The sequence below is a fragment of the Alligator mississippiensis genome, chromosome 10, assembly GCF_030867095.1.
Source record: "Alligator mississippiensis isolate rAllMis1 chromosome 10, rAllMis1, whole genome shotgun sequence".
In the NCBI taxonomy this organism is placed as follows: domain Eukaryota; kingdom Metazoa; phylum Chordata; order Crocodylia; family Alligatoridae; genus Alligator; species Alligator mississippiensis.
This window is the reverse complement of record NC_081833.1, coordinates 8,023,838-8,047,697: the sequence shown is the minus strand read 5'-3', so window position 1 is coordinate 8,047,697 and position 23,860 is coordinate 8,023,838. Positions and strand designations below refer to the sequence as shown.

General features: G+C 44.7%; 1 protein-coding gene across 1 annotated transcript in view; it reads right to left on the bottom strand.

The window, feature by feature from the left end:
* TMEM132C (transmembrane protein 132C) overlaps nucleotides 1-23,860 on the bottom strand; it is a 293,597-nt gene that overhangs the window by 204,628 nt on the left and 65,109 nt on the right. Inside the window, exon 2 of the mRNA XM_059713429.1 lies at nucleotides 5,478-6,366. Within this exon, the coding sequence (XP_059569412.1) occupies nucleotides 5,478-6,366 (889 nt within the window). The remainder of the gene's footprint in view (nucleotides 1-5,477; nucleotides 6,367-23,860) is intronic.

Sequence of the window (23,860 nt, the reverse complement as noted above, 5' to 3'; positions counted from 1 at the left end):
TGTATCATGGATCTTTTTAATATTCTGTGGGGGAACTAGATAAATCGTTGAGTGCTAAAATGCAAATAGAGCCACTTCTTTGCAAAAACTTCACCCCCCAAAAAAATTTGTTGCAAAATTTCAGGGACCCCCTAAAGTGTGGGGCCCTGGACAGTCACCCAGTTTGCTACTGCACAACCAAGCCCTTAATCACTGAGATGCAATGAATGTCATCGTGCTACCCTTCCTGTTGCTCTTCTGTTAACAGCCACACTTCAATGCTGGCCTGCGTGTCTCTAGGTTTTTAGCTCTTAATACCTCCAGCATTCTTGAGCCTGCCTAAGACAGCAGCACTGTCAATACTCATTAGGACCTGACATATAAAGCTGCTTCAGCTCATCTGGTTAATAGCTTTCCTCACTACATTTATCCTTTATCCCTCTTCCAATCTGTAGATTTATTATCACTACTAATTATCTATTGTCTTGTGTTGACTTGTTTGCTGGAAACAGGTAATTCAATAATACTGTTTATAAACTACCACCCTCCAGGTGCAAGGAAAGTTACGTGGCAAGATCCATAATTAACCATCTCGAGTGGAAAAGAACAAGTTTCTAATCAGGGCAGATGATAACTTCATCCCCTTTCCATATGCGTATCCTGCTCGGCCTCTCCTGTAAAGCGGGTTATGTGACAGCTCAGCGCCTTCTACAACAAAAGAAAGATAAGCTGCTGCCCACGTTGGTAACTCAACACTCTTACAGCTCTTAATTGGACCGCTTTGGCCCTTTGCTGCTTATGGGCCCTGTGAAGGATCAGATGAGACGTATCATGTCATGAAAAACAGAGGCAAGGTTCCTCTGAGATCACAGTGGAGAGACACGTTTCTACAACACAAGCCATCAAGATCTCCACAGCAGCCTAATGCTTTTGGTTGCTCAGTTTCCCAGTATCACAAGTATGAATAGAGACTCCAAACTTGGACCTGGACTTAGCAATGTGTAGTTGGCCACAGTTAAACATACAAGCACCTTGCTGATGCATCTTTTAAGGGTTAGTTCAAGTAATGAACCTATTTTGTGGTATCCCAATGAGTCTTTCCAATTGGCAGAAGTGGAATAAATGGATACAGGCAGACAAGGCTCTTCGGGTTAAATCCGGTATCTTTTTTTGGACCAACTGAAATAATTGGAAAAATTTTTCTTAGCAAGCTTTCAGGCACAAACGCCCTTTATCAGACCTTAGACCAGGGGTGGGCAAAATGCAGCCTGTGGGCCGTATGCGGCCCGCCAAGCCATTCTATCCGGCCCACAGAGCCCCTAAAAATTTAGAAAATTGGTATTTATTTGCCCTGGCTGCCTGTCATGCAGCCCTCGATGGCTTGCCAAAACTTAGTAAGCGGCCCTCCGCCTGAAATAATTGCCCACCCCTGCCTTAGACCAACGCGGCTACAACCTGTTAATGGACACAGCCGTTTATTGGCACAAACAATAGATGTCCGCCCTCAAGTCTTTATCCTATAATACCATGCATCTATGACAATCAAGGCAGAGCCTCCAAAGTCAAGTCAAGTTAATGATGCCACACCCATCTCCACCAGCCCTTGAAAGCACGTGGAAAACCAGTACGAACCAGACTATTGATACAGTCATGCTGTTCAAAGGTGACCCTCATGTCTAACAAGAAATAAAAGTGACTGGGATTGTCTCCCGTGCCCGGGACATTTACTCAGTGGCTAGAAGAAGCAGGGATTTTCCTCAGTGAACAGTCAGTGTTATATGGGTCTCTTGTGCAGGAAGGTATAGGACTGGGGAGTGAATCTTTCTGCAGGGCTTCTCACCTGGTCTTGCACGATGATGGTGTGACCACTAATACCTGGCATTACACTTTCCATCTGCAGGTCTCAAAAGCGACCGAAGAACATAAATGCACCAAGCCTCTCGCCACCACTGCTAGACAGGGAAGAGGATCACTACTTCCATTTTACAAACACGGTGTTAAGTGATTTGTCTAAGGCTACATGTCAGGTCAGTTGGAGAGCTGTGAGCAGAACTCGGATCTCCTGCCTGCGAGCGCCGCTCTTTAGCCATTTCACGGTGGCCCTTGAACTGGCCTGCTGCAAGGAGTGGAGAGGACTCTGCCTATTCAGACAGTGCTCCTGCCTGTTAATGTATTACCATGCATAACATGCTTCACTCCCTGTCATATTAGTTATTCTCTTTGACTTTCCTGATGTTCTTGGTTGATAAATTTATGGATCCAGTAATAGGATTTTGAATTAAGATACAATTTAAGAACATAGTTTCGATTCCAGTGATTTGTGGCTATGAGGTCATTTAGACCAGTCTACTTTGCTTTTGCCAGTGAAGATTTGTGACCATTATTTTCCCCCCCCAAAGCAATCATCACATGCTGTTTGCCTCAGTGCTGGGTGCTGCAAAAGCTCAATGAATAGTATGCAAGAAGGAGAAAATAAAAAAATGCACCATGCCCGGGGATAATTGTGGTGTGTTTTTCTTTAGCATGATTAAATGTGAATGCATGTCATAGGATGTAGGGTTTGCTTTGGCAGGAACCCATGAATATTTGAGCACGCAGCCATTTACCTCACCAGGCTAATGGCCACAGAGATGGTTAAAGCAGCCCCCAGGCATCTTTAACATACGCACTGGCTATTTTCTGTTTTAGGAGGGGTTTGGGGTTTTTTTTAAAGAAACACTTAAACAGCTTTAAGGTGCCTGGGTCAAGCCTGCCTCTCAGCTACATGTGTAAATCCCTCGAAGTCACAAGATTTGCATCAGTGGAATAGAGAGGGGAATATGGCCTTGTCTGCCTTTCACCCGCACTCATTCAGCAAGCAGAAGAGAGAAATCTGAGCACGGCCACATAATTTATACCTCACAGGATAGTGCCACATAATTTTCACCATCGGGTATCAACCGTCACTTCATATTCTGGTGTCAGGTGAGAGATTGAGACAAGTCTCTGCTCTCCTACATAGGTTGCTCTGTGCACAGCTAGGCCATGTTTCACCTGACAACAACTGCAAAGAGCAGTTCCTTCTTCCTCCAGCCCCCAATCATGCCTGAGGGGACACTAAAGAATAAAATGCTTAGGAAACACAGAAATAAAGACTTTCTACGCTGACAGCTGCTTTCAGGTACCTCCAATGTATTTGAGGGCCCCAGCTTGAGACATAGTAAAATCTTGGTCTCTACATTTCAAAGCATTTTAGTGTTTTGCATCCTTAGGTCTGGTCGCAGTCGCTTCCACCAAGAAAGCAAGCCCCTTTTTGCACTCAAGGGCCAGGGACAGAAATTACACATAAACCAGGATAAGTGATTGGAAACAGGTTCGAATCTGCAACACAACAGAAGTTCAGTGCACATAAACTGCTTTCAAAATGGCCAAAATGGGGTTAAGATAAACCTGGGTGGATGCAGGATCAGACTGAACAGACTGGGGTTAAACTGGTTTAGTGAACTTCCGTCCCACATCCCCTCCGGATTCAAGTTAACTCACAGTCTCCCACCATCCCAGGATGCTTTGCACCTCCCCCACTACTCCCCGTCTCGCAGGGTGGACAGGCTGGTCTTGGCCAAGCTGTCTGCTCCAGCCGAGCAGAGAGTCGTGCTCTAGCGCCCTCCGGCTTCTAGCCTGGGCCACTGCAGGCATGTGTGAATCAAAAGTGAACATCTGTTTCATTGCTAATTAGTTCAATTGACAGCTTAGACTAGATTGAATCAATTCAGCCTTGGGCTTTTTGACTGTGTACACTTAGTCAAGGAGACTCCTAGCTTGCTTTAGTGTGTGTGCATGTGTGTGGAAGGGTGTAATGTAACGCCTGGCTTTAGGGGATAATGAGATAACTAACTGAAGCACCATAATGCAACACCTGGCCTTAGAGGATAATGAGATAACTAACTGAAACACCAATGTAAAACTGTTCACCTCAAATAACCTGTTCTGAACAAAAAGCAGCGATCATCCATGTTGCCCATGAGAGCATCACCTGATGTGTCTTCATACCCTTACGGGCTATTACACCGCTGGGCGTGTGAACTGAATCCCCGTGCAGACAGTCAGACTGCTTCCTGAGCTAAGGACATCATCGGATTTCAATGACCGTGTCCATCTCCAACTCACTTTTCAGGGAGATAAAAGGCAGTGACACTCCAAGTTTCAAAGGGTATATACCCCTACCCCCACTAAACAAACACACCAGATTCATCTCCTTTGGATTTCTTCCTTCACCGCAGCTATGCTTATTATGAAGCACAGTATTTTGTCTTCACTGTTTCTGAGATAGGATTTGAAAGAAGAGATAAGCAGCGGAGTCCGAAAAGCTTCTTCGAACCTGGGGGGTTCCACTCTGTGAACAGGTGTCTGGCAGATTATCTCGCCAACTTAACCAAAGCCGCAAACAGCAGAACAGTTCTGGGATGCTTCAAATCCCTCCTTTTTAATAAGAGCCTTTTATCTGCCAAGCGACACTTCCTGTTCTAAAGGCTATTCTCCTCGGTAGTTGTCAACTCTGCATTAGTTTAATTCACATGCGCCTTAGAAATGAATACTTTCATGTGCAGAATCCTACGGGGAACCCTGATGTCTTGAGGTTTTAAAAGAGCAATTGTTGCTTATCACTGCAGACATATCCCTTGAATTTAAAGCCTGGTAACAGGCAAAGAGATGCGTCAAACATTTCGGTGGCCATTAACAAGTTTGTTGGTCTTTTCCAGCCTCCAAGGATGTTCTGCTGCCTGGTGAGCAAACAGGTTACGAAGTCAAATAGATGGACCGTGCGTCCAACCCAGGATGACAATTTGTCTATTCCTGTGTACCCTTGTTGCTGATGGCTTACAAAATAATACCATTTAGTACAAACCGTCTCTTTATATCTATAGCCACATCAGACACAGTAGGTATTATTTTAGCAGGTACATGCGTGCCACAGAAAAATCATACTGCTTTCCAAGAAGTAAGGGGCTGAATCCTTGCCACCCCTGAAGTTCACGTGCCAAAACCATTACAACATCGGGATGCAAAACTGTGCTATGCAGTTAAAGCAAAGGCAAGTAAATTAAGTGCACTATCCCATGCATTTGGCTATGTTGCAGACCTACTTAAAGATAAAAAGACCGCTTCTAAAACCCCGACCGACAGGGAGCTAGTATGGTGCCTCGCTGTCTGTCGTTCCACAGAAGTGGCCCCACTAGGCAATAAATTGAGTTTTGGAGTTAATGGTAGAATGCAGGGATGTATTAATCATGTGGGAGCCTAGTAAAAGTTGCTTTAGATCCTTCCTTGACCTACTCAAAGTGGGAAAAATGAATGTATTCATCATGAGGAAGCCTAGTAAAAGTTGCTTTAGATCCTTCCTTGGCCTACTCAAGGTGGGAAGGATGGTTTGTAACTATTAGGAAGTAATCTTCCAGACAGGTCATCCCCACATCAGGTACCACGGGAAAAACAGAGACACGAAACCATTCTGACTGTACCTCAGTATAAAGTGATCCACCGTAGAATTGTTAGCAATCGTCACATAAATGTTCACCACCTCTCCTTGCTTGACAGGCTTCGATGGCAGCCAGATGACCACATTGCCGTCCAGCCTGAGCTCCGTCAGCTGAGAACTCTCTGGGCCTCGGTAGAGGCTGATAGACCCAATCCTCTGCAAGTGAGACGTGGTCTCAGCCATGCCATCCTTTCCTGGTCGGATGGCATTCCCCTTTCTTACATCCTCAGTGGTGCACTCCCCTTTCCCGTCCCCGGGCTGGATAATGTAATACAGTTCCACAGTGCTTCCCACAGACGGATCAGTGGCTTTCTTGCGGCCGGCAACCACCGTGGGAGGGTTAAACCAGGCCGGCAGAAGCTCCAGCTCTGCCACGCACAATCCCAGATCCCCCTTCAGCCTGCAGCTGCTTCTGACTTCCCGGGTCTCTCGAAAGGCAAACACCCGCAGGCAAGGCAGCCGCTCTGTGGTACTGTAATCATCCCAGTCCCTGCCCACGATGTAGAAGAGGACTTGAACTTTGGGCTTGGCCAAGTAAATTTTGTCACTCATGATGTAGGCTTTAAGTTTCCAGTTAAAAGTAAACTTGTTGGTAGAGCCAAAAGAGGTTGAGGTTAACATGAGATCTGGGGGCACTACTTGCTCAACAGAAAAGGGCCCGTAGCTGGCATTTAATACAGGTGGCCTCTTGGCTTTATATGGAAAGAAAGATTCTACCCGGGATTGCAAACTGGAGTTTCTCATGAAATCCTGGTTGGCTTCTTTAAGGAAAAAAGATGTCTCAGCACTGAAGATCTGATAGCTCACAGGTAGATATGTTGGTAGCGAAGAAAATCTCTGAATATTGTCCAGGACCGCTCGGCTCTCTGACACTAACAATAAAAAAAGAAAAGAAAGAAAATTAGTCCCATGATATTAGGTGGTTTCAGCTACAACGTATAGGCTTAAAATAAAAGACAGTAAAATGTTTCCCCTGACTCTCTTATTAAAAGTTGTCTACTATATCATTGATCATTTATGATGCAAAAAATTACCGTTGTTTAATGTTGGATGCTTCCCTCTGTCATGCTTATAACAAAGTTGGCAGAGGTCTTATACCTACCCCTTCCTTATATATTATTCCGTTATATAATATGCAACATTCCCACATGGGGAAGATCTGTATGATCAATCACTCCAAGTTTAGTTAAAAAATAGTGAAGCTAAAAATACACAAGCATGCATACTCAAGCAAAGCGGGGAGCAGCACTACCTCCATTTCATGGACGGGCAAACTGAAACACAGTGGGAGAAGTGATTTTTGTCCCAAGGTCAGGGATGGAGCGTGCGTCTGAATTCAAACACTCGTCTTTCTTCACTACACGTCATCCCAAAAGTACATTCATCTTTCCTCCTAATACAGGGGTGGGCAAAATGTGGCCTGCAGGCCACATATGGTCCACCAAGCAATTCTATCCAGCCCGCGGGGCCCCTAAAAAATTTAGATAATATGTATAAATGAATATTCAATTAAATTAAATTAAATTAATATTTATCTGGCTGCCTGTCATGTGGCCCTCGATGGCTTGCCAAACCTTAGTAAGCCCAAAATAATTGCCCACCCCTGTCCTAATACTTTCTGCAGGGTGGCCATCCATCTTGCTCTTTCAGATAAGAGCAATTTTCTTGATGGGATCCCACATCCCCAAATTACTTTGGCTCCCACGACGATTTTGCGTGGCTACATGTGCTGCCACCGTGCCTTTGATACAATGTTACACTGTGGCATCAAATCATCACGGAGGTGTGATAGGACACACACACAGATCATGGAGGCTGAGACTCCACCTGACCGTGAGCTGGATGGGAGATAGGCAGCGTAGTCTGCCGCCTGTTTAATCCGTGACTTCTCTGCTGAGACTCCCAGCATGGATGCACAGTCTGCAGCAGAGGTCAAAACGACAATTTATCAGCCAAATTTCATCTCTACCTACCAGGGAAGAGATTGCAACCCATGGCTTAGAAGTCAGAAGGGCTGCATTCCAGCACTAAGCCATCCCTTTGCCCCCCACCGCTTTCTCGTAATTCCTAGGTAGCCAAATTTCGGCTATCATTCCTCATTAAAGTGTCACAGACCTTGATGTTGCTACTGTTACTTGGGGGAAGAGGAGATCAAATGCCTCCTCTCCTGCCTTTTTGGCACTTGTAACTACTGCAGTAGTTGGCAGTCGGGAGTGACAAATGGGCCTCCTCGCAACTGAGCTCTGACCACTGGGATTTCTGAATGAAAAACATTTTTTGTGGAGGGTTTCCACTGCCTTGGCACCGGCGCGATCTCCAGCAGCAGATTTCTGCGGCACATCAGAGCATCTCAGTGGTACAGAGAAACACACCTGTCACACTCGGTTGGCAAAGAGTTAAACTGACCTCATTAACTCACTCTGTGAAAAATCAATAAACTTGCTACAACCTTTGCACAAGGCTTAAAAGGGGACAAGGGAAACACAAAAAGTTCATTCATAAATTGGCAGCATTCCTTTTTTTTTTTTTTTTTGCCCCAGCCACTCTGCCCCTTTATAAACTTTCCTTCTGCCTTTTTAGTCCCTCTGTTCAATCACAGCAGGCACAAGGCATTCAGCACATTGGCCGGGTCCACTCAGCCGTAGCTCTTGAAACCCTGCTAATCGCTCTCGCTGTAGGAACGCTGGCTAGCAGATCAAAGTTAGTTTCTGCTCTGCAAAGAAAGGCTGCTGTACAAGTTGATTTTCAAAGGAAATGACAAACATGCCCTCTTTCTATTTTCAAGAAACTCTGATCCCAAGTTACTGATTCCAACAGCCTGGTTTGAATGTCAGTAATTTAGTGCCGTGTTAGCAACCTCTGTTTGAAAACAGGCTCAAGACACCCCTGGTCATTATACCTCTTCCATTTTGACATACGCAGGGGTGTTATAATACATCCCGGACATGAAAAATGAGTCCCAAAGTTATGACAGGTAAGGCCGCGGCAGAACGTCAAATTCTTTTTTGGCAAAAATTCTGCTGGGCTGTTTTAAAAATTAAGCAATAATGCATCAGGAGCAAACAGCGATGCTTTAAAATGTAGCATGTAAAGCCATAGTAATAAAAAATGCCCTGCTTAACTCATAGGGATGAGACTAACCAAAATTGCAAAGGCTATATACACAACGATGAAAAAATGTGCCTAGTGCACAACTGCTAAGGTATAAAAACAGACATTTTCCTCTGACATGAATAAGGAAGAGTCACATGTTCAGTAGACGAGGCACGGGGCTAGGAGACATGGGACCTGAGTTTTGATCCCAGCTGTGCTGTTGACTTCAAGCCATGAGCTGCTTAGGGCATAACTCAGTGGTTCTCAACCTTTTTCGATGCAAGGCTCAAGGCCTTGGATAATGCCAGCTCTTATTTTGCGCTCATGTTTTGAGCGCAGGAAAATACTAGTGCAATTCTTCTGTTGTAAAGAACTCTACAATGGGTAGGAATATTTTTGCACACTATGGATTCCTATTTGAAAATTTATGGGTTTCTCTTGTGCGGCACCCTGGTTGAGAATCACTGGCATAAATTCCTTGGGGAAAATACCATTTCTTACTATGCATTTATGATGTGCCCACCACAATGGAGAACCAAAGCTGGCTGGGGTACTGCAGAAATACCAATAATAATAAAATCAGTGTCAAAATGGATGAGTGCAGTTTGCAAACTCAGTTGATAAGTGGCAGTGTCCAGTAATCATCTAGGCAGGCTTCTGTGTGGTTTATGAGACTGGTGCGCTCTGTTAGACCCCCATAACTTCAAAATTTACTGCAAAGTCCTTGGTCCAAGCTACCCTAAATTTGTAGATCTCATGGGCATCCTGCAGAGTTTATCCATTTCCCTTCGTTTTGGAGAAGTGCTGGGATATACGGGAGTGGGAGAGGGTTTCATGCCCTGGGAAGGGTGCAATTTTGTCATTCTGTACCAATAGACTATTAGGGTTAGGGGACTGGAATATGGTTGCTGCGTTTATTGTTACTTGTCTTTGCACAGGCTGAGTTTTTAGAAATCCCCTACTGAACTTTCCATCGATCGAAGTTGGCATTTGCTCTACCATCAAGCAGTGTGAAATCAGTGTGAAACCAGCATTTCTGCAACAACTTTAAATGGCACCACACCACCAATTATACCCGGTTAGAAACAGCCCTCAAATCTTCATGGATGACTAATGGTCACTGCAAGGAGGTATGATATTTGCTTGAGAATATCAGAGATGCTTTGTCATAAGCTGAGATTTGGTAATGATATTCTATTATTCAGGCTTTTATACCACCATGGAGTCTTATCAAAGACACGGCATAAGGGGCCACATACATGCATCTCATTCCCTAACAGGGGGTCATAATCATGACAACAGATATGGTGTGAAATGTACCCAAAATGTCCAGGATCCTCCACAAATAAATGTTTATGAAAGCTGGAAATAAGAAACAAATCTTGTGCTAACTTTTTCATAAAGGTCTATGACTAAAGGATGTTTCCAGGAACAGGTTCTCCATCTTTTTAGCATGCTTGGCTGATAGCATGTTAATTATCTAGTAAAACTTAATTAAATGTTTGCGAGTCATAAATAATCAATATCTGTCACCGCACCAAATGACTGTGGTTGACAAGCAGGCAACATCATTACAATTCTACTGAGTGAGAATAATGCAAGCACGTTGGCACCAGCAACCCCTGCAAGAGTGAATAACTTTGGAGGAAAAGTGCCAGGCAATTCAAGAGGAAGGAAAGGAATAATAATAAAAAAATAAATAAACCCCTGCAGCATGCAGGGGATGGGGGCCATAACTTTGAAATGATAATTTAAGGTGATGCGCCTTCATATTTAATTCATACACCAGAATTAGATGGTGGAATTAGTTTCCAAATTAGTTTGCAAATGAGCAAACTACCATTAACAGTCAGAAAACATAATAAAACGGGGGGGGGGGGTGGGGGGAGAAACAGCATTAGGTGTGCCAATGAACACTCCAGTGAGGAGTAAATTACTGACTCAAGACCCTCTCCGTCAACTAAAGTCATGATTAAAATATAATGTCAGTTTAACATACTGTTGCAGTCCTGTAAGTCTTAAATTCTTGGCATGCATTTTAATTCTCCTGGAAAGGACTGGTTTAGAGGACACTTGCTGCACAGATTTTCCCACTACCTTCACTCAAGTTCTAGTCTTTTAAGATCAGATGCTGGAGTAGATGCTGGAGCCCTTGAACGGGGAACCCCATGTAGATGAACTGCCTACGAGCAGGGTATGGATGCTTCTACCACTCCATTGTGGCTGGTGGGAGAGGTGGGCAGGGGTCATATCTGCTCTTTGGCATAGTAGATATCTGTTTATAGGGGTAGTTAGAAACACTCTTAAAACAACCTGCTATGTAGCAGACTAGATAGTAGGTATGTGCTACAATTATACTCATTTTATCCCCTCTTTCATTTTATATTACTAGAGGATTTACTGGAACTTTACTTCTTAATAAGTTTCCCTTATTTTGCATATATCCTCATTCAGGAAAGCATTTCCTGAAGTGTAAGCATTCATTTACTTCGATAGGACTGCCAGACACGCTTAGGTGCTTTACTGATTTGGGATGCTCTTCAGGTTCAGAGCCACGGTCCTCACTAGTGGGGACTTCCCTTAGCGTCAGCAGAAGTAGCCTGGTTGGAAGCCAGAACAGCCTGATCCCGGGAAGCCAAAGAGGAGTCTACATACTAATTTCACTGAATTTTGGATCAGGCCATATGCTTGGGTCCTTTCTGTCATGCTGGGGGTTTTCCTCCTCTAGACTTATCAATCACATAATCCCTGGGCAGAAGAAGATGGCTTGAATCTTCCTGGCATTCTTTATATTCCATTCCCTCCAAATCAATCAGGCTAGTGAAGTCGGGAGGATTTAACTTGTGATCTAGCAAAAACACCACTGAAAATTCCAGTTTTACTCATCTGTGTTGCTCCCCAATAGCATGAAAAACAACACCCAAGATGATCAACACCAGGATGATTTTTGCCTATGTTAAACCCATTACTAACCAACCATGAAAGAGGAAAAAGCCATTACAAGGAACCCAAGCTGAGAGGTCTGGCCTGTGACAGAGGGTGGTTCATGCTGTTTTTGTAACTTTGCTTCTCATGGCCATGATGTTTTACAGTTATGCCATTATAGCCCAGAATGCGGATACAATTTTATTGGTAAATCTGCGCCTCCTTCTAAGAAAACACTGATATAAGAAAATTGCCAAGGAAGTTGTACCTCTTTAACCAATATAATTAAAGTGATGCATTTTTTTTGTGTAGACATCTTCCAGGAGAGCTCTGGATACTTCACTAGAGAATCCTAATCCTCTGAGAAAGATGCTCAGCAAACAGGATATTGGGTTCAAATAAGCTAAGCTCACTTTTCACAAAGGCCTTCCAGAAGAGAGATGAACCACTGGAATTTGGAACGAGGCAGGGAACAGCTAAGCATCAAACCTGCATTTAGGCTAGGGGCAGACATTACACAGAAACTGGTTTAATTGATCAGAAACTGGTTTAAATCTGTAACAGAACAGATGTCCAGTGCATATAAACCAGTTTGAGAATGGCTGAAACTGGTTTGAGATAAACCTGTAGATAAAACGTAGTATCAGACTTAACTGATTTGGCTCAAACTGATTTGTGCAATGTCTGTCGCAGACCCCTTGCTGGTTTAAGATAAATCAGACTCCCCCAGCATCCCAGCATGCTCTCTGGGGCTCTCTGCTCCACAGCAGGGCTGGCCCCTTCCCTCTCCTCCCTACTACTTCCCCGCACCTCACCACTCCCTGCTAAGCAGGAATTCCCCCTCCCCTCAGCCTTGCTGAGGAGGTGTCTGTGTATTAGCTAGCACAGGGGTTGTCACCTGTATGCAACAGCAGAGCGAAGAGGTGGGGGCATGTCCAGTTTTGCTGGCGGCACTTCTGGTTTCACCATGGGGGATGCCCACCCGCTTCTCAATCAGCCGCTGGGGGGACCCCTCTCCCCCACCCCCCACTTATTGACCATATATATATGCATGTGCCTGCATTTCTGGGATGTCAGTCCAGTTACAAAACTGATTTAGCTAAGCCAGGTTAGACTAACCTACAAAAGATTGAACCAGTTCAGGCTCAGGCTTTTTGAACGTCTGTCCCTAGCCTTAATGTCCATAGTTAGAACACAGATTCTCAAGCTGAAGCCTGCTAGCAGGCATCAGGTGCCTGTGAATGCCGTATCCTTCTTACACTGGTAAGTAGAAAGCGGTCACAGATAGGTGGGAGAAGGTTTCTAATATGGAAAAGGAGCTCTTAACATAGAGAAGGGTGACAACCACTGAGTTAAACTATTAAACAAGGTCAAAACATAAGGTTTACACATAACTACTCCCCCATATCTGCTTACAGGAGTCTGGTTGCTACCTTCATCTTTTCTCAAAGATTTTCCCCTCTGGTGCCATGCACCACTGCAACACTTCATTTAAATCCAAAGAGGCATCTGCTAAGCACATCACTGGCTTCAGCGCGACACCCGAGCTTAAATTCCTATATCCCACCACAGTCAATTTTTGGAACTGGATATTAAACTGTGATCTGTGTTATTCTTTCTTGGACTCGTATGTGACAGGAGTTCTCTCTGGAGGAGCCTAACAGGGAACCAAACCCCAGGCACTGGATTTAGCAGAGCTATGATAAAAGCCTAATATTTTAAAGCCATCCTGTGCCGAGGTAGCTTTGAAAACTTTCTCTTGGACTAGGAAGTAAGGGTTTAGGATCGTGGGAGGGAGGGAATTGGCCAATAGCCATGCATACTTGCTGACTGATGTTTGAAGTGCCACTGAGCCTTCAAGGAAACCATCTGCCTACCTCTCTCAGCCAGAAGGCTCCCAGCCAGGGGAAGCCAATGAGTAGCAGAAGGAATCTGCTCATGCAAGGGAGGAGCAAGGATTCTCCTCTACTTTGTATGGACACAGAGGAGCAGGTTTTGTAATAACCTTTTCAGGAAGCAATCACTAGGAAAAGCACTCTGTCCCCCCACAGACTGAAGTGAGACACTGGGAAGGGAAAGCTGACACCACTGCCTGGTGGGGTGCACACAGCCCCCCTCACAGCTCCCACTCCCAGAGTAACTACACCTCCCATGGATCAACTCTCTGGGGTCTCTTTGCTGCTCCTACCCCTGCCCCAGCGTCTTCTGTCTGCCACTCCACATGCCCAACCCCTTACCCAACACTGAACCTCCTCCTGTCATCCCAGTATACCTTCCCCCTCCACCCGGCCTGTGCTTCTTCCCTTCCTGGCACTCCAGCTGATCCAAACCCCGCCTCTGAGCACTGCTCTCCCACCCAGCCCTCAGTCCTGCCCCATCCCCTCCCACGCGCCTACACGGTGCCGTCTTCCCATAGTGAAGACCAACACTTCTGCACTCCAGCCGCCTCCCCTTGCTGTGCTGCGCATCACACATTTTGGCTCAGGAAAGGCAAACAAATAAAAAAAACCCCCAGAAGCCAAGAATGTACATTAAAAAAAATACAGACGTTCCCTTATCCCTAGAAAGCCAACCCTTACACCTTTCACTTCTTCTTCCACAGGTGATTGACTTCAGAGTATGAAACTGCCAGGCAGATTTTCCTTTTTGAATAAAAGGTCAGCAAATTCTGCATAAAGAAAGAAATACATACATCACGCCCATGAATATTCACGGAGACTTTGTAAGGACCTTATTTGTGCACTTGTCTCTTCTGTGTTTGCCTTTCATAACAATTAGGAAATTGAGTTTTACTCATAGGAAGGTTGGCTGGAAGGTAAAGCCAGACATAGCCAAATCCGAAATAAGTTGCAACTTTCTAGCAGTCGGAGTTGTTAGCCACTGGAACATATTACCAAAGAGAACAGTGGTTTCTCTATCTCTGGATGCATTCTCCTATTTGATCTCAAATCGCTGCTCATGACAGCAGACGCCTCCAGCAAGTAATCAGACTTTTTATTTCAAAGGCTCAGATGCAGTTTAACCCTGCTTGCATAGAGGTCATTGATACTGCATCAGGCAAGAGCTGGCAATAGACAATACGTCCAGATATTTGAATACGTCATCGTTTATTAAAATGCCATAGTCGTTGATTAACTTCATGATTTCACCTGCCTTGAAATAAAATTTGCTAGACCATTGTTGAGTGGGTTGTCTAATTTCACCATACTTCCTGAAAACACTCCCTTTGTGGAAATTACATTCTGTAAATGTATTACAACCAAATCCTTCACTGAGTCACAACAGATACCCATGGCCTTTCCTTGAATAGTCGCATAAGTGTCAGAGGACCCAACGGAAGCAAATATAATCATGAATGGAGAAAGAAGGCAGTTCAAGAACGTCTATCCTTGTTTGTCATGCAAGGGAACACTCAACAAAACCAAAAGCAGGGAAATTCAAACTGATGGGCGAGAATATTTATTTCAAACAATGTACTATTTAACTGTGGAACCACTGTGGCCGATAACTAAATACGATTTAAATAATGGGATTTGGATATTTGCGTGGATCACGAAAAAATCCAGTGTTATTGATCACAACTATGATTTGGGAAGGGCTATTGAACCTCATCCTTCAGGGTTTATGCCAACTTCCATGATTAGGACTATGGGCAGGGAAGCTTTATGATCCATCTGCTACTGTGAAGTTCCCACGTCTTCCTCAAAAGCATCGGTAAATCAGAATACTAGGCAGGCCTAGGGTCTGATCCTGGAGGGTTGTTCCTAAGTGCTACTTCAAGACCATCAGGTGTACATGTGCATGACATGCACGTGTGCGCGCGCGCGCGCACACACACACACACACACACACACACACACACACACACACACACACACACACTCTGTAGAGATACATTAGATGACTTTCCTTCTATATTTTTCACAAGCTTCAAGAAGGACCCCTAGCATCTAATGCAGAAACACAAAAGCAAGCGAGTTTAAACACTTACATATTAAGGAAAATGACACGCCACAAATTTATTTTTGGTATTTAGTGACATTTTGGGTTTTGCTGCTTATAATTATATATACCTGTCCTTTTGACCACGGAAAGCCAACAATACCCTTTCATTGCAAAACTCCCTTTCTCCACTCAGTCTTGCAAAACTGATGCATGTGTTAATCAAAGACTGCGTCTGACATTCTGAATTGAAATCTATAAATTGTTTTCACGGATTGGGTGATGACCTTAAAAGCCTGAAAAACAAGCGTGCATGTGCAAAGGTCAGGGAAGGCTACAAAAATCACTCCCACTCTCCATGCTGACATTACAGCCCATCTGCATTGTTAAGGCCATCAGACTCGCTTACCCTGGCTCTTTGTTTAAAGTCAAAGATTATACTTGATACTGGACTTTCAGTTAATGAAGGCTTTTGTTACCGGATAAGGTTTGGTAAAGCACAGTTCTCTACTAGGCATCATTCAAACTAGGCTTCCTTCCCCCTGCCACTAACTGCAAATGTCAGTGTCCTAAAAGCTATATACAATAGGCAAAATGTCATATGATGCCCTTTAGTTCTGATGCTGTTCGCTTCATTGTGGTAAACTTCATGACTCCTGCATTCATACCGTGTGTCAGCACTAGAAATCCAAAGCAAATAGCATTTAAACTGATTTGGTCTGATAGTTATAATGGGGGAGGAGTCCAAGCACCAGTACTCTGTTCCCAGCTCTGCCCGAGACTCACTGTAGCCACAGGCAACTTCTCTGCAGCTCAGTTTTCCCACCTATCAAGTGAGGGCAAAGGCAGCGATCGCCAAGTCTTAATTGATTCGTGTTCACTAATCAAATGGAGATTATCAGACAAAAGGATTTTGTTTCAGATCAAACAAAATCGCCCTAATATAAGTCAGAAATTGGAGTCGGTGGAAGATGTGCGGAGACTATTTTCAAAAGAAACAGATTTTTAAGTGCCCCAGGTTTCAGGGTGTCAAATCCAAAAGCACCCTGATGGAGCCCAATTTTCAAAGGATTCATAACGTGAAAATGAGATGCCCTTCTCACGGGGACATGAACAGAGGACACCCAGAATCACTAGTCACATTTTCAAACCAACGTGGCAGGCTTTAACATAGGAAAAGCTGACAGGAAGAGATGTGGGTTGCTTTTAATACCGAAGTGCATTCAATGGAAACACAAATTACAAATGTGGGAAGTCTTGGCCTTGGTCAAATACTGCTGCTTTTCCCCTAGCACCTGTCTTGTCCTTTCCCTGGCTGCCGGAGCTTTTGTTATATGCTGATGGACACCCACTCCTTTCATTAGTTACTACATCTCTTGATACAAACTCCTCGTTCAAAAAGAAAATAGGGCTTTGACCCTGAAAGGTACAGTCTTCTGAGCACCTCCACTTAGCACAATGAAACCCACCCAGAGGCAGAGATGTTAAGCACTTTGTATTATGGGAGCATTAAGGGGCTTCTGCTATTTCCGTATGCATTACGCAGACGTCAGGAATAGCCTCAAAGAGCTCATCCATCTGAACAAATACAAATAATTTCCCCCAGGTACAGAGCTGAGGTACAAGTAAGGTAACAGTGGCAAAGCCAGGTGCCGAACCCCAATTTCCTTCATGCCAAGGTCAGTGTCTGAACCAGAAGACTACTGGTATCCTCCTTCTGTACGTTTCTTCTCTGCAGATGGTGGCAATGAGCTTCCAGGTTTCTGGAAACTGGGCTGGGTAATTCATTCATATACACCCAAATACACCGTCCTATTCAAACCCATGGGAACATCTACACGAGTCAGGATTTCTGACCTGGAAAAGGGCTTGCAGGTATGGATGGTCTAACAGGGAAAGAAAAGTTTCTGACTCCTGTATCCAAACAAGGCTACAGGCACCAAGACCCTTAAATGCTGACCTCAAAAAAGGCACCACTCACTAGACCAGTCGTGCCCACTTGTGATAGGGGTTTGAGCTCTCTTTAAGCCCACGGTGTTTCGGTACCGTCGTGTTGATGCGCTGGGATCTCATTGACACGCTTGGATGTTTTCTCCCGCTGTGGAAGGCTGCGTGTCAGCCTGCCTTAGCTACAAGCAGCTGAGCAAAACCCTTCTCGGGTAGCAGCTCCGCTTCTTTAACAGCACTTTTCTGAGACCTGTCATCATAATGAAAGTGTTCACACAAGAGCAGCGATAGCTGACAGAAGTGATAGGTGGGCTGGATTCCTGGTAATTTTAAACAACTGTACTCACTAAACCTTTCAGCTGCCCATCCCAGGGTGTCACAGGGGTCTTTCAGACAGGACAAGGACAAGAAAAATGTTATTGGGGGAAAAAACAGCTCCACCACTCGACTCAATAATTGGTAGATGATCACTCATTTTGTTACGTCTTAGCTCAGGCTGGACTCTGCAAACGTCATATGGAGAAGCGAACGTTTCTACGATTAAACCCTCCGATGGTCAACCCAATAGGAAAAGCAAATAAAGGCTTCTTCCTCTGCCGCCCTCCTTGTCCAGTCATTTCCACCAGAGCAAAACTGCACACAGCCTTGGGGCTAGGAGACTGACACTCAGCTGGCCTGCTCAAACAATGCTCTGCCACCGCTTAAAGAGGTCAAGTGCCCCACGCTCCCAAAATACGGAGACTTCAAAAGCACAGACCTAGATGGAAAACTGCGACTGACCACTGCTTCGCCCGGTTCAAGTTTTCTATTAGGAAGAGACGAAAATAACTTCTCCACCTTCCTCCCATTTGGTCCTGCACCCGGACCTCTGCATAATTCAGCCAGTTATAGATGCAGAAAATGGCTTAGCATCAGGAGCACTTTTAATCTGCCCTCTGAGGGCCAGGGGAGCAGCCGTGGCAGCGGAGGGCTGTCTCAGTACAGCGAGCACCAGCCGCTCTCGTCGCTGGTAGCATCAGCACCATAAAACGTATCGTCGGCTCTGCAGCAGGCAGCATGGGAGCATAGCCGCTCCGGTGACAAAGGGACCTGACACAAAGCAAGGGGTTTTGGGTGCGTAACAAATACCGATTGGATCCAAAAGGCTCCATCGTCCTTGAAAGCATAAAGTGTACTCTGAGTCCTAGAGGCTTGAAAACTGCAGCTTTGAGCCTAGCTTGATTCAGCACGCAGATGGCCCCTGGGCCAGCACACATGGCTACGTGTATTGTTCTTCATCATTGGCAAATTACAGTAATAATGACCTGGAAGAGAGGCCTGGCCTATTGCTATGGTAACATACAAATTGCAGCGTCCAAATGCATTGGAGGCTCCAGATACGATTTCTCACGTTGGCCTAAATAGGGGACCGCTGGATGCTAAGCACACCTGAAAGCTCACTCCCAGGTATTTTGCTCAGATGTTTCTCTGCCTGCCTGAGGATTTATCCTGTTATGTCACCCACTGAATCACAGGTGGGAGGTAAATCACATCTGCACGTTTCTCTTCCAAGTGGATTTCGAATCCACACCATGCCTTGCACGCTCAGACTTAAGAAGTCTATAAACTTAGTTCTTTCTTTTTGCCAGCTCCGGTTCGCTTTAAACAATAGTGCAAGGCAGCATGCTCAAATGTAGTGAAATATATACCCATGCGCACACACACACGTGGGCCCGTTACATATAAGCAAATTCGTTCAACGTCATAAACTGCAAATCCAAGCCCTGACCTAATTCCCAGTCTCCGGCTGCCATGCTGTCTGTGAACAAGGGGACAAATACATCCTCACTCGTGCAACTCCACTGAATTTCACGAAGTTACACCAGAGATGAATTTGGTCCAAGCTGGTCGTGTGGGATCAAGGCAGCACCACATCACCAGTGATTAAGGATGCCCACTGCTTCCCGGCAGGCTGGGACAATGCGAGCCATTGTGCCGGTAGAGAGCTGAAGATAAAATTCACTGCTGCCTCTAATTCTGTAGCTGTATCTCCTTCATTAGGCTAACAAAACAATTAGGTCAAATTATTAAAAGGAAAAAAAAAAAAAACCAGAATTCCTATTAATAGTTATGCTGCCCATTATTCAACCGGTCCTCAATTTACAAAGCTTATCTTATGACTCCCTTTGTCACAGCGCTCCTCTATGTTAGTCTAGGCAGTTAAAGCAGAATGATACAAGACTCATTAAGCACGGCACGCGAGTTCAAAATCCGAAACTTTTTATGGGAATCATTTTTCCCTTCCAATAAATGTGCTTATAAAACCAATGCTCCGCTAATGGCCCAATGTCCTCCAGTAATGTTTTTCTGTGCTGTCGGGTTTTTGGGCGGCAGTATACACAGAAGCACTTTTTTTTTCCCTTTGCGAGGCTATTTAAACCTGTTTGAGTGTAAGTGAGTGAATGGCGCTTAGTTGGGTACAGGCTCCATTCATTGCTGGCTGGTATAAACCCGACAGGCTGTAACCTGAGCAGGCAATGCTGCAAGCTTGCTGGCGACGCTGGCTGGTTGGAAACACGAGAGACCGGAGTCGTTTTGGAAGGGGTGTAAATACTGAGCCGCTCGCCAGGAACACCAACGTGGGGTGCACGCTCTTGACGGCTAGAGAAAGCCGGGAAGGAGGGCGGGGGGCTGGAAGGAACTGTTTGTGTTGAGTCCCTCCGAGCTAATGATGTGCCTCTTGTTTTGCATTAGAGGCAGTGGCGTGCATTTAGGTTGAAAAGCAAACGCTCGAATCAGCCAGCCCTTGATGGATAGGGTCCATAAGCAAGAGGAGAATGTAAAACTCCTGCCCTGGAGGCTACATTTGACAGAGAGGAACAGGTCATTACATGCTGCCGCCTTAAAGGAAGGACCTGGAATCAGAGGCAATCTTCAAAGGCCAGTCAGGTTTCCAGCCCAACAACCCTGCCATGTGTTCCTTTAATCCTTTATTTAACAGTAAATCTGCCACTCTTTTCAGCAGGCTTTTACTGGGATTGGGTTTCAGCTCAAGCCCCAAAGCTTTAAGCATACATTGTGTAGCCCTAATGAGAAACTCAATCTATTAATGGGCAGACCTTCTCCGCAGGACCAGGTCTTGGCAACATGAGTCAGTTCCTGAACTTTCACCTCCCATTTGGCAGCAGACCAGACTAACTCAACATCTCAGGGCTGGCTTGTATTATCAGCTCATTATTAACATACATCATAGCCAGATCTCTTTTACATGCACCCAGCAAGCAGGAAACTCCACAAGGGGAGGGCTCCTTATTTTTGTCTGACTCTGGAGCTCATAAAAAAAAAAAAATAGCGTGGGGCACTGTGCAAATTTCCTGGCATGTGCTCTGCCTATGGAGACAGGCAAACGTATCCTACAAAGCAGTGGGGTGGTCCTGTGTCTATATGCCCACTATTGCCATAGTGCCATCGCATTCGGTTTATCCGCGCAATACCTCCTTGGGGTAGAGATGTGGTACTGCCTACACGCAAGGAATTGAAGCAGAGAGAGACTACATCACTTTGCTTTACGTCTAAAAAAAGATACAAGTGAGGAGGGAGGGAATTGCAGAAAGGCTCTCTGTCTTCTAGGTTACTACTCAAGCCACCGGACCATCCGCCACGTCTATGCGGACTCCACTCCGTGGCAAGAAAATCAACGGGAACCTTGACCAGCTGGCTTCGAAATGGGTTGGCGAATATTTGAGGTCAAATTTTTGCGTGAATTCCCACGTCTGCATTCAAGCAAATCCATTTTTCTCCACAACAGACTCTCACTGCGAGGTAAATCCAAGTTTAATGGAGTTATGCAGACTCACAAGAGTTTGACAGTGAGATTAGTGGCCATGTTGGACAAAGTCCACTTGACTTGCCCTTGTGACCTTTTCCCAGCTTAACTGGGTTCAAACTTCAAAGGACCTGAAAAAAAAAGCAGCCTCAAGCTACTTCTGGATGATCGGACAAAGCCAGCAAAGTTCATAACCAGTTCTGATGGAAAGTTTGCTGCCACAAACAATATGGCAGCGTGCTCTTAAGCACAGTGTGAGAACGCTGCTTTTTCTGAAACAGAGCTTTTATCATTAACTTGGAAAGGGAACAGTCTGAAAGCTCTGAGTGTATCCCTGCCAGGCTGGAGAATTGATTGATATGAAAGGCAATGGAAAGAGTGGTGAATGAAAAAGAAAGGGGAAGCTGAAGTATGAATATCTACAATAAGCTTGTTCTTTATGAGAAAGACATGCCTCTATAAAAAGGAAGATCTTTTTAGGGAGCAGAGAAATCATTCTAAAGGAGATGAGGTCCTGGTAAACTCTTGTGAGAGTGAAGGTGCTGCCAGAGGTTTTATATCCCATAGGAATGATGTTGGAAGCGGTGAATAGATATATAGAACATTACATTCATACCAATATAATTATAATGAGCAAACACAGACCATCAGACTTGAATAATAACTGGTTTGGGGGTATAGGAGTTTGAAACAAGTGTTTTTCCCGTCTTTTTTGAGTGGGGACCGACACTGGCATACTCCGCATACTTTCACTCTTGCCCTAAACCAGGATTTGCCTGCAAGTTTCCTGGGCTAATCGACTGGCTGCAATCATAGCTCCCCGAAAGCTATATTTATTTGCTATTCTTAACCTCAATTATGTTCGCATCCACGTAATCCAAAGGTTTGCATCACTACAGTTTATTTGATAAAGTATCGTAGCATCCTTATACATTCACGTACATACAAGTGCATGTGTGGGTTGGATATGAGCTTCTTTTACATTAATATCCTCATTACCTCTGAGAATAGCACCAAACTATGCCAGCTAATTGAGCCAATCTGCCAAAAGCAGTACGAGGGTGCAAGCAAGCAATCCAAGTTGCTAATGCGAGTCTCTGAGCTTTCAACTGAATGCTGGATCAATATGCCACCTATCCCACTACAAAGTTTCCAATGACTTTCAACACCGCTTGCTTAAAATCTTAATAATACTCTTGTTTCGTATCTGTGGACAAAGGGGCTGTAAAGAAAACCAGTCTGTAAACCTCTTGCAAAGGTGCCCAAATTCTCAGCTGCATCAAAGCAGCTATGATGTCCATTTAATCAACCACGGGAGATCTTCCACCGCTCCAAGTTCACTTCGTGGGGTGTCTAGCAAGGAGGGAACAGGGCTAGGACATCACTAGTCCTCGGTAATCCCTAGAAGCAAAGAAGTGATCCATGGAGTAAAAACTTGAGCACGAGTTCGTAACGAGAATGATTCTTAATGACACACCGACATTTGTTAAGCACGTTAAGAATAATCCCATTTTGGTTTCGCAGGATCAATATTCTCTGCATTTTCATCTTGCAACCATTACCAGCCTCTTCTTGGCTCAGGTGGTTGGCAACAGAAAAAGAAAAGAAGCTTTCGCTTCCAGATCACTGGTTCAAATCCAACCCACCCTGACAGGAACTGGACACACTTTCCACATCCTGCATTACATGATTTTATTTCCAGACCCAAAGGGAAAGGAAAGCCGCCACATCCACAACCAACCCCCTTGTTTGCAATTGTCAGGGGAAAGGCCTGAGTGAGCATGAAGGATCAAGGAAAGTCTGTTTAAAAAAAGGGGGAGGCGCTCTCATAAATCAATGTGGGGAAACTTGCTCCATCTCAACCAAAGTAGCACCTGTAATCCCTGGGATTCAGAAGGGATTTCTGGCCTTTGGGCTGTCAAACTGGTCTGTCCACAAATACCAGATTTGCACACAAAATACAGCAGGCACCCCGTGCAGATACCACATACCTGTTTTGAAGCAACTTTCAAGAAAAATAGTTGGAAAGTCCTGCAAAATGACATCTGATGAAACCTGAACACAAAAATTTGGGGCTTCCAAACTTTCATTGGCTGCCTAGGAGCTATTCATTTATATTCTTGATTTAAATGAGTTGTGCCTGGTGTTATTATTCACAAGGTGATCTTGTTTCATGGCTTGCCTGTTCAGGCTGGATTTATGCATGGGTGCCAAAAATCTGTTCGTGTTTAATCCCCAGCAGAACAGGGAGAAGTAGCTGTACCCTATGCAGCTTCTCTTCTTGCTGCTTCAACCTCCTGTGACTCTGCAGCAGGCACCAGGAACACAGGAGCTGTCAAGTGACCTCTTGTCCTTGTCCTTTTGAAAGGTGCGTAGTGGTAACTATAGAAGGAAGAATGCTCTTACCGTATCAAGCTCTTCCACATGCAAGCAGTTTGGGATTTGGTTTTCAATATTTAAAAGAAAACACCATTTCAAACCCCTGGCAGAGAAATCTACACTGAGTGGGTTTCTTTATGTAATTTCCATCCGGGATTTTCACGACAGAAACATTGGAAATTAGAGGTATATTATAGAATGCTTTGGTCGATCGCAGCTAATGTAGCTCTCCATCGTCATGACAATAAAAGAAAAAAAAATGGTGAGCTCAGACA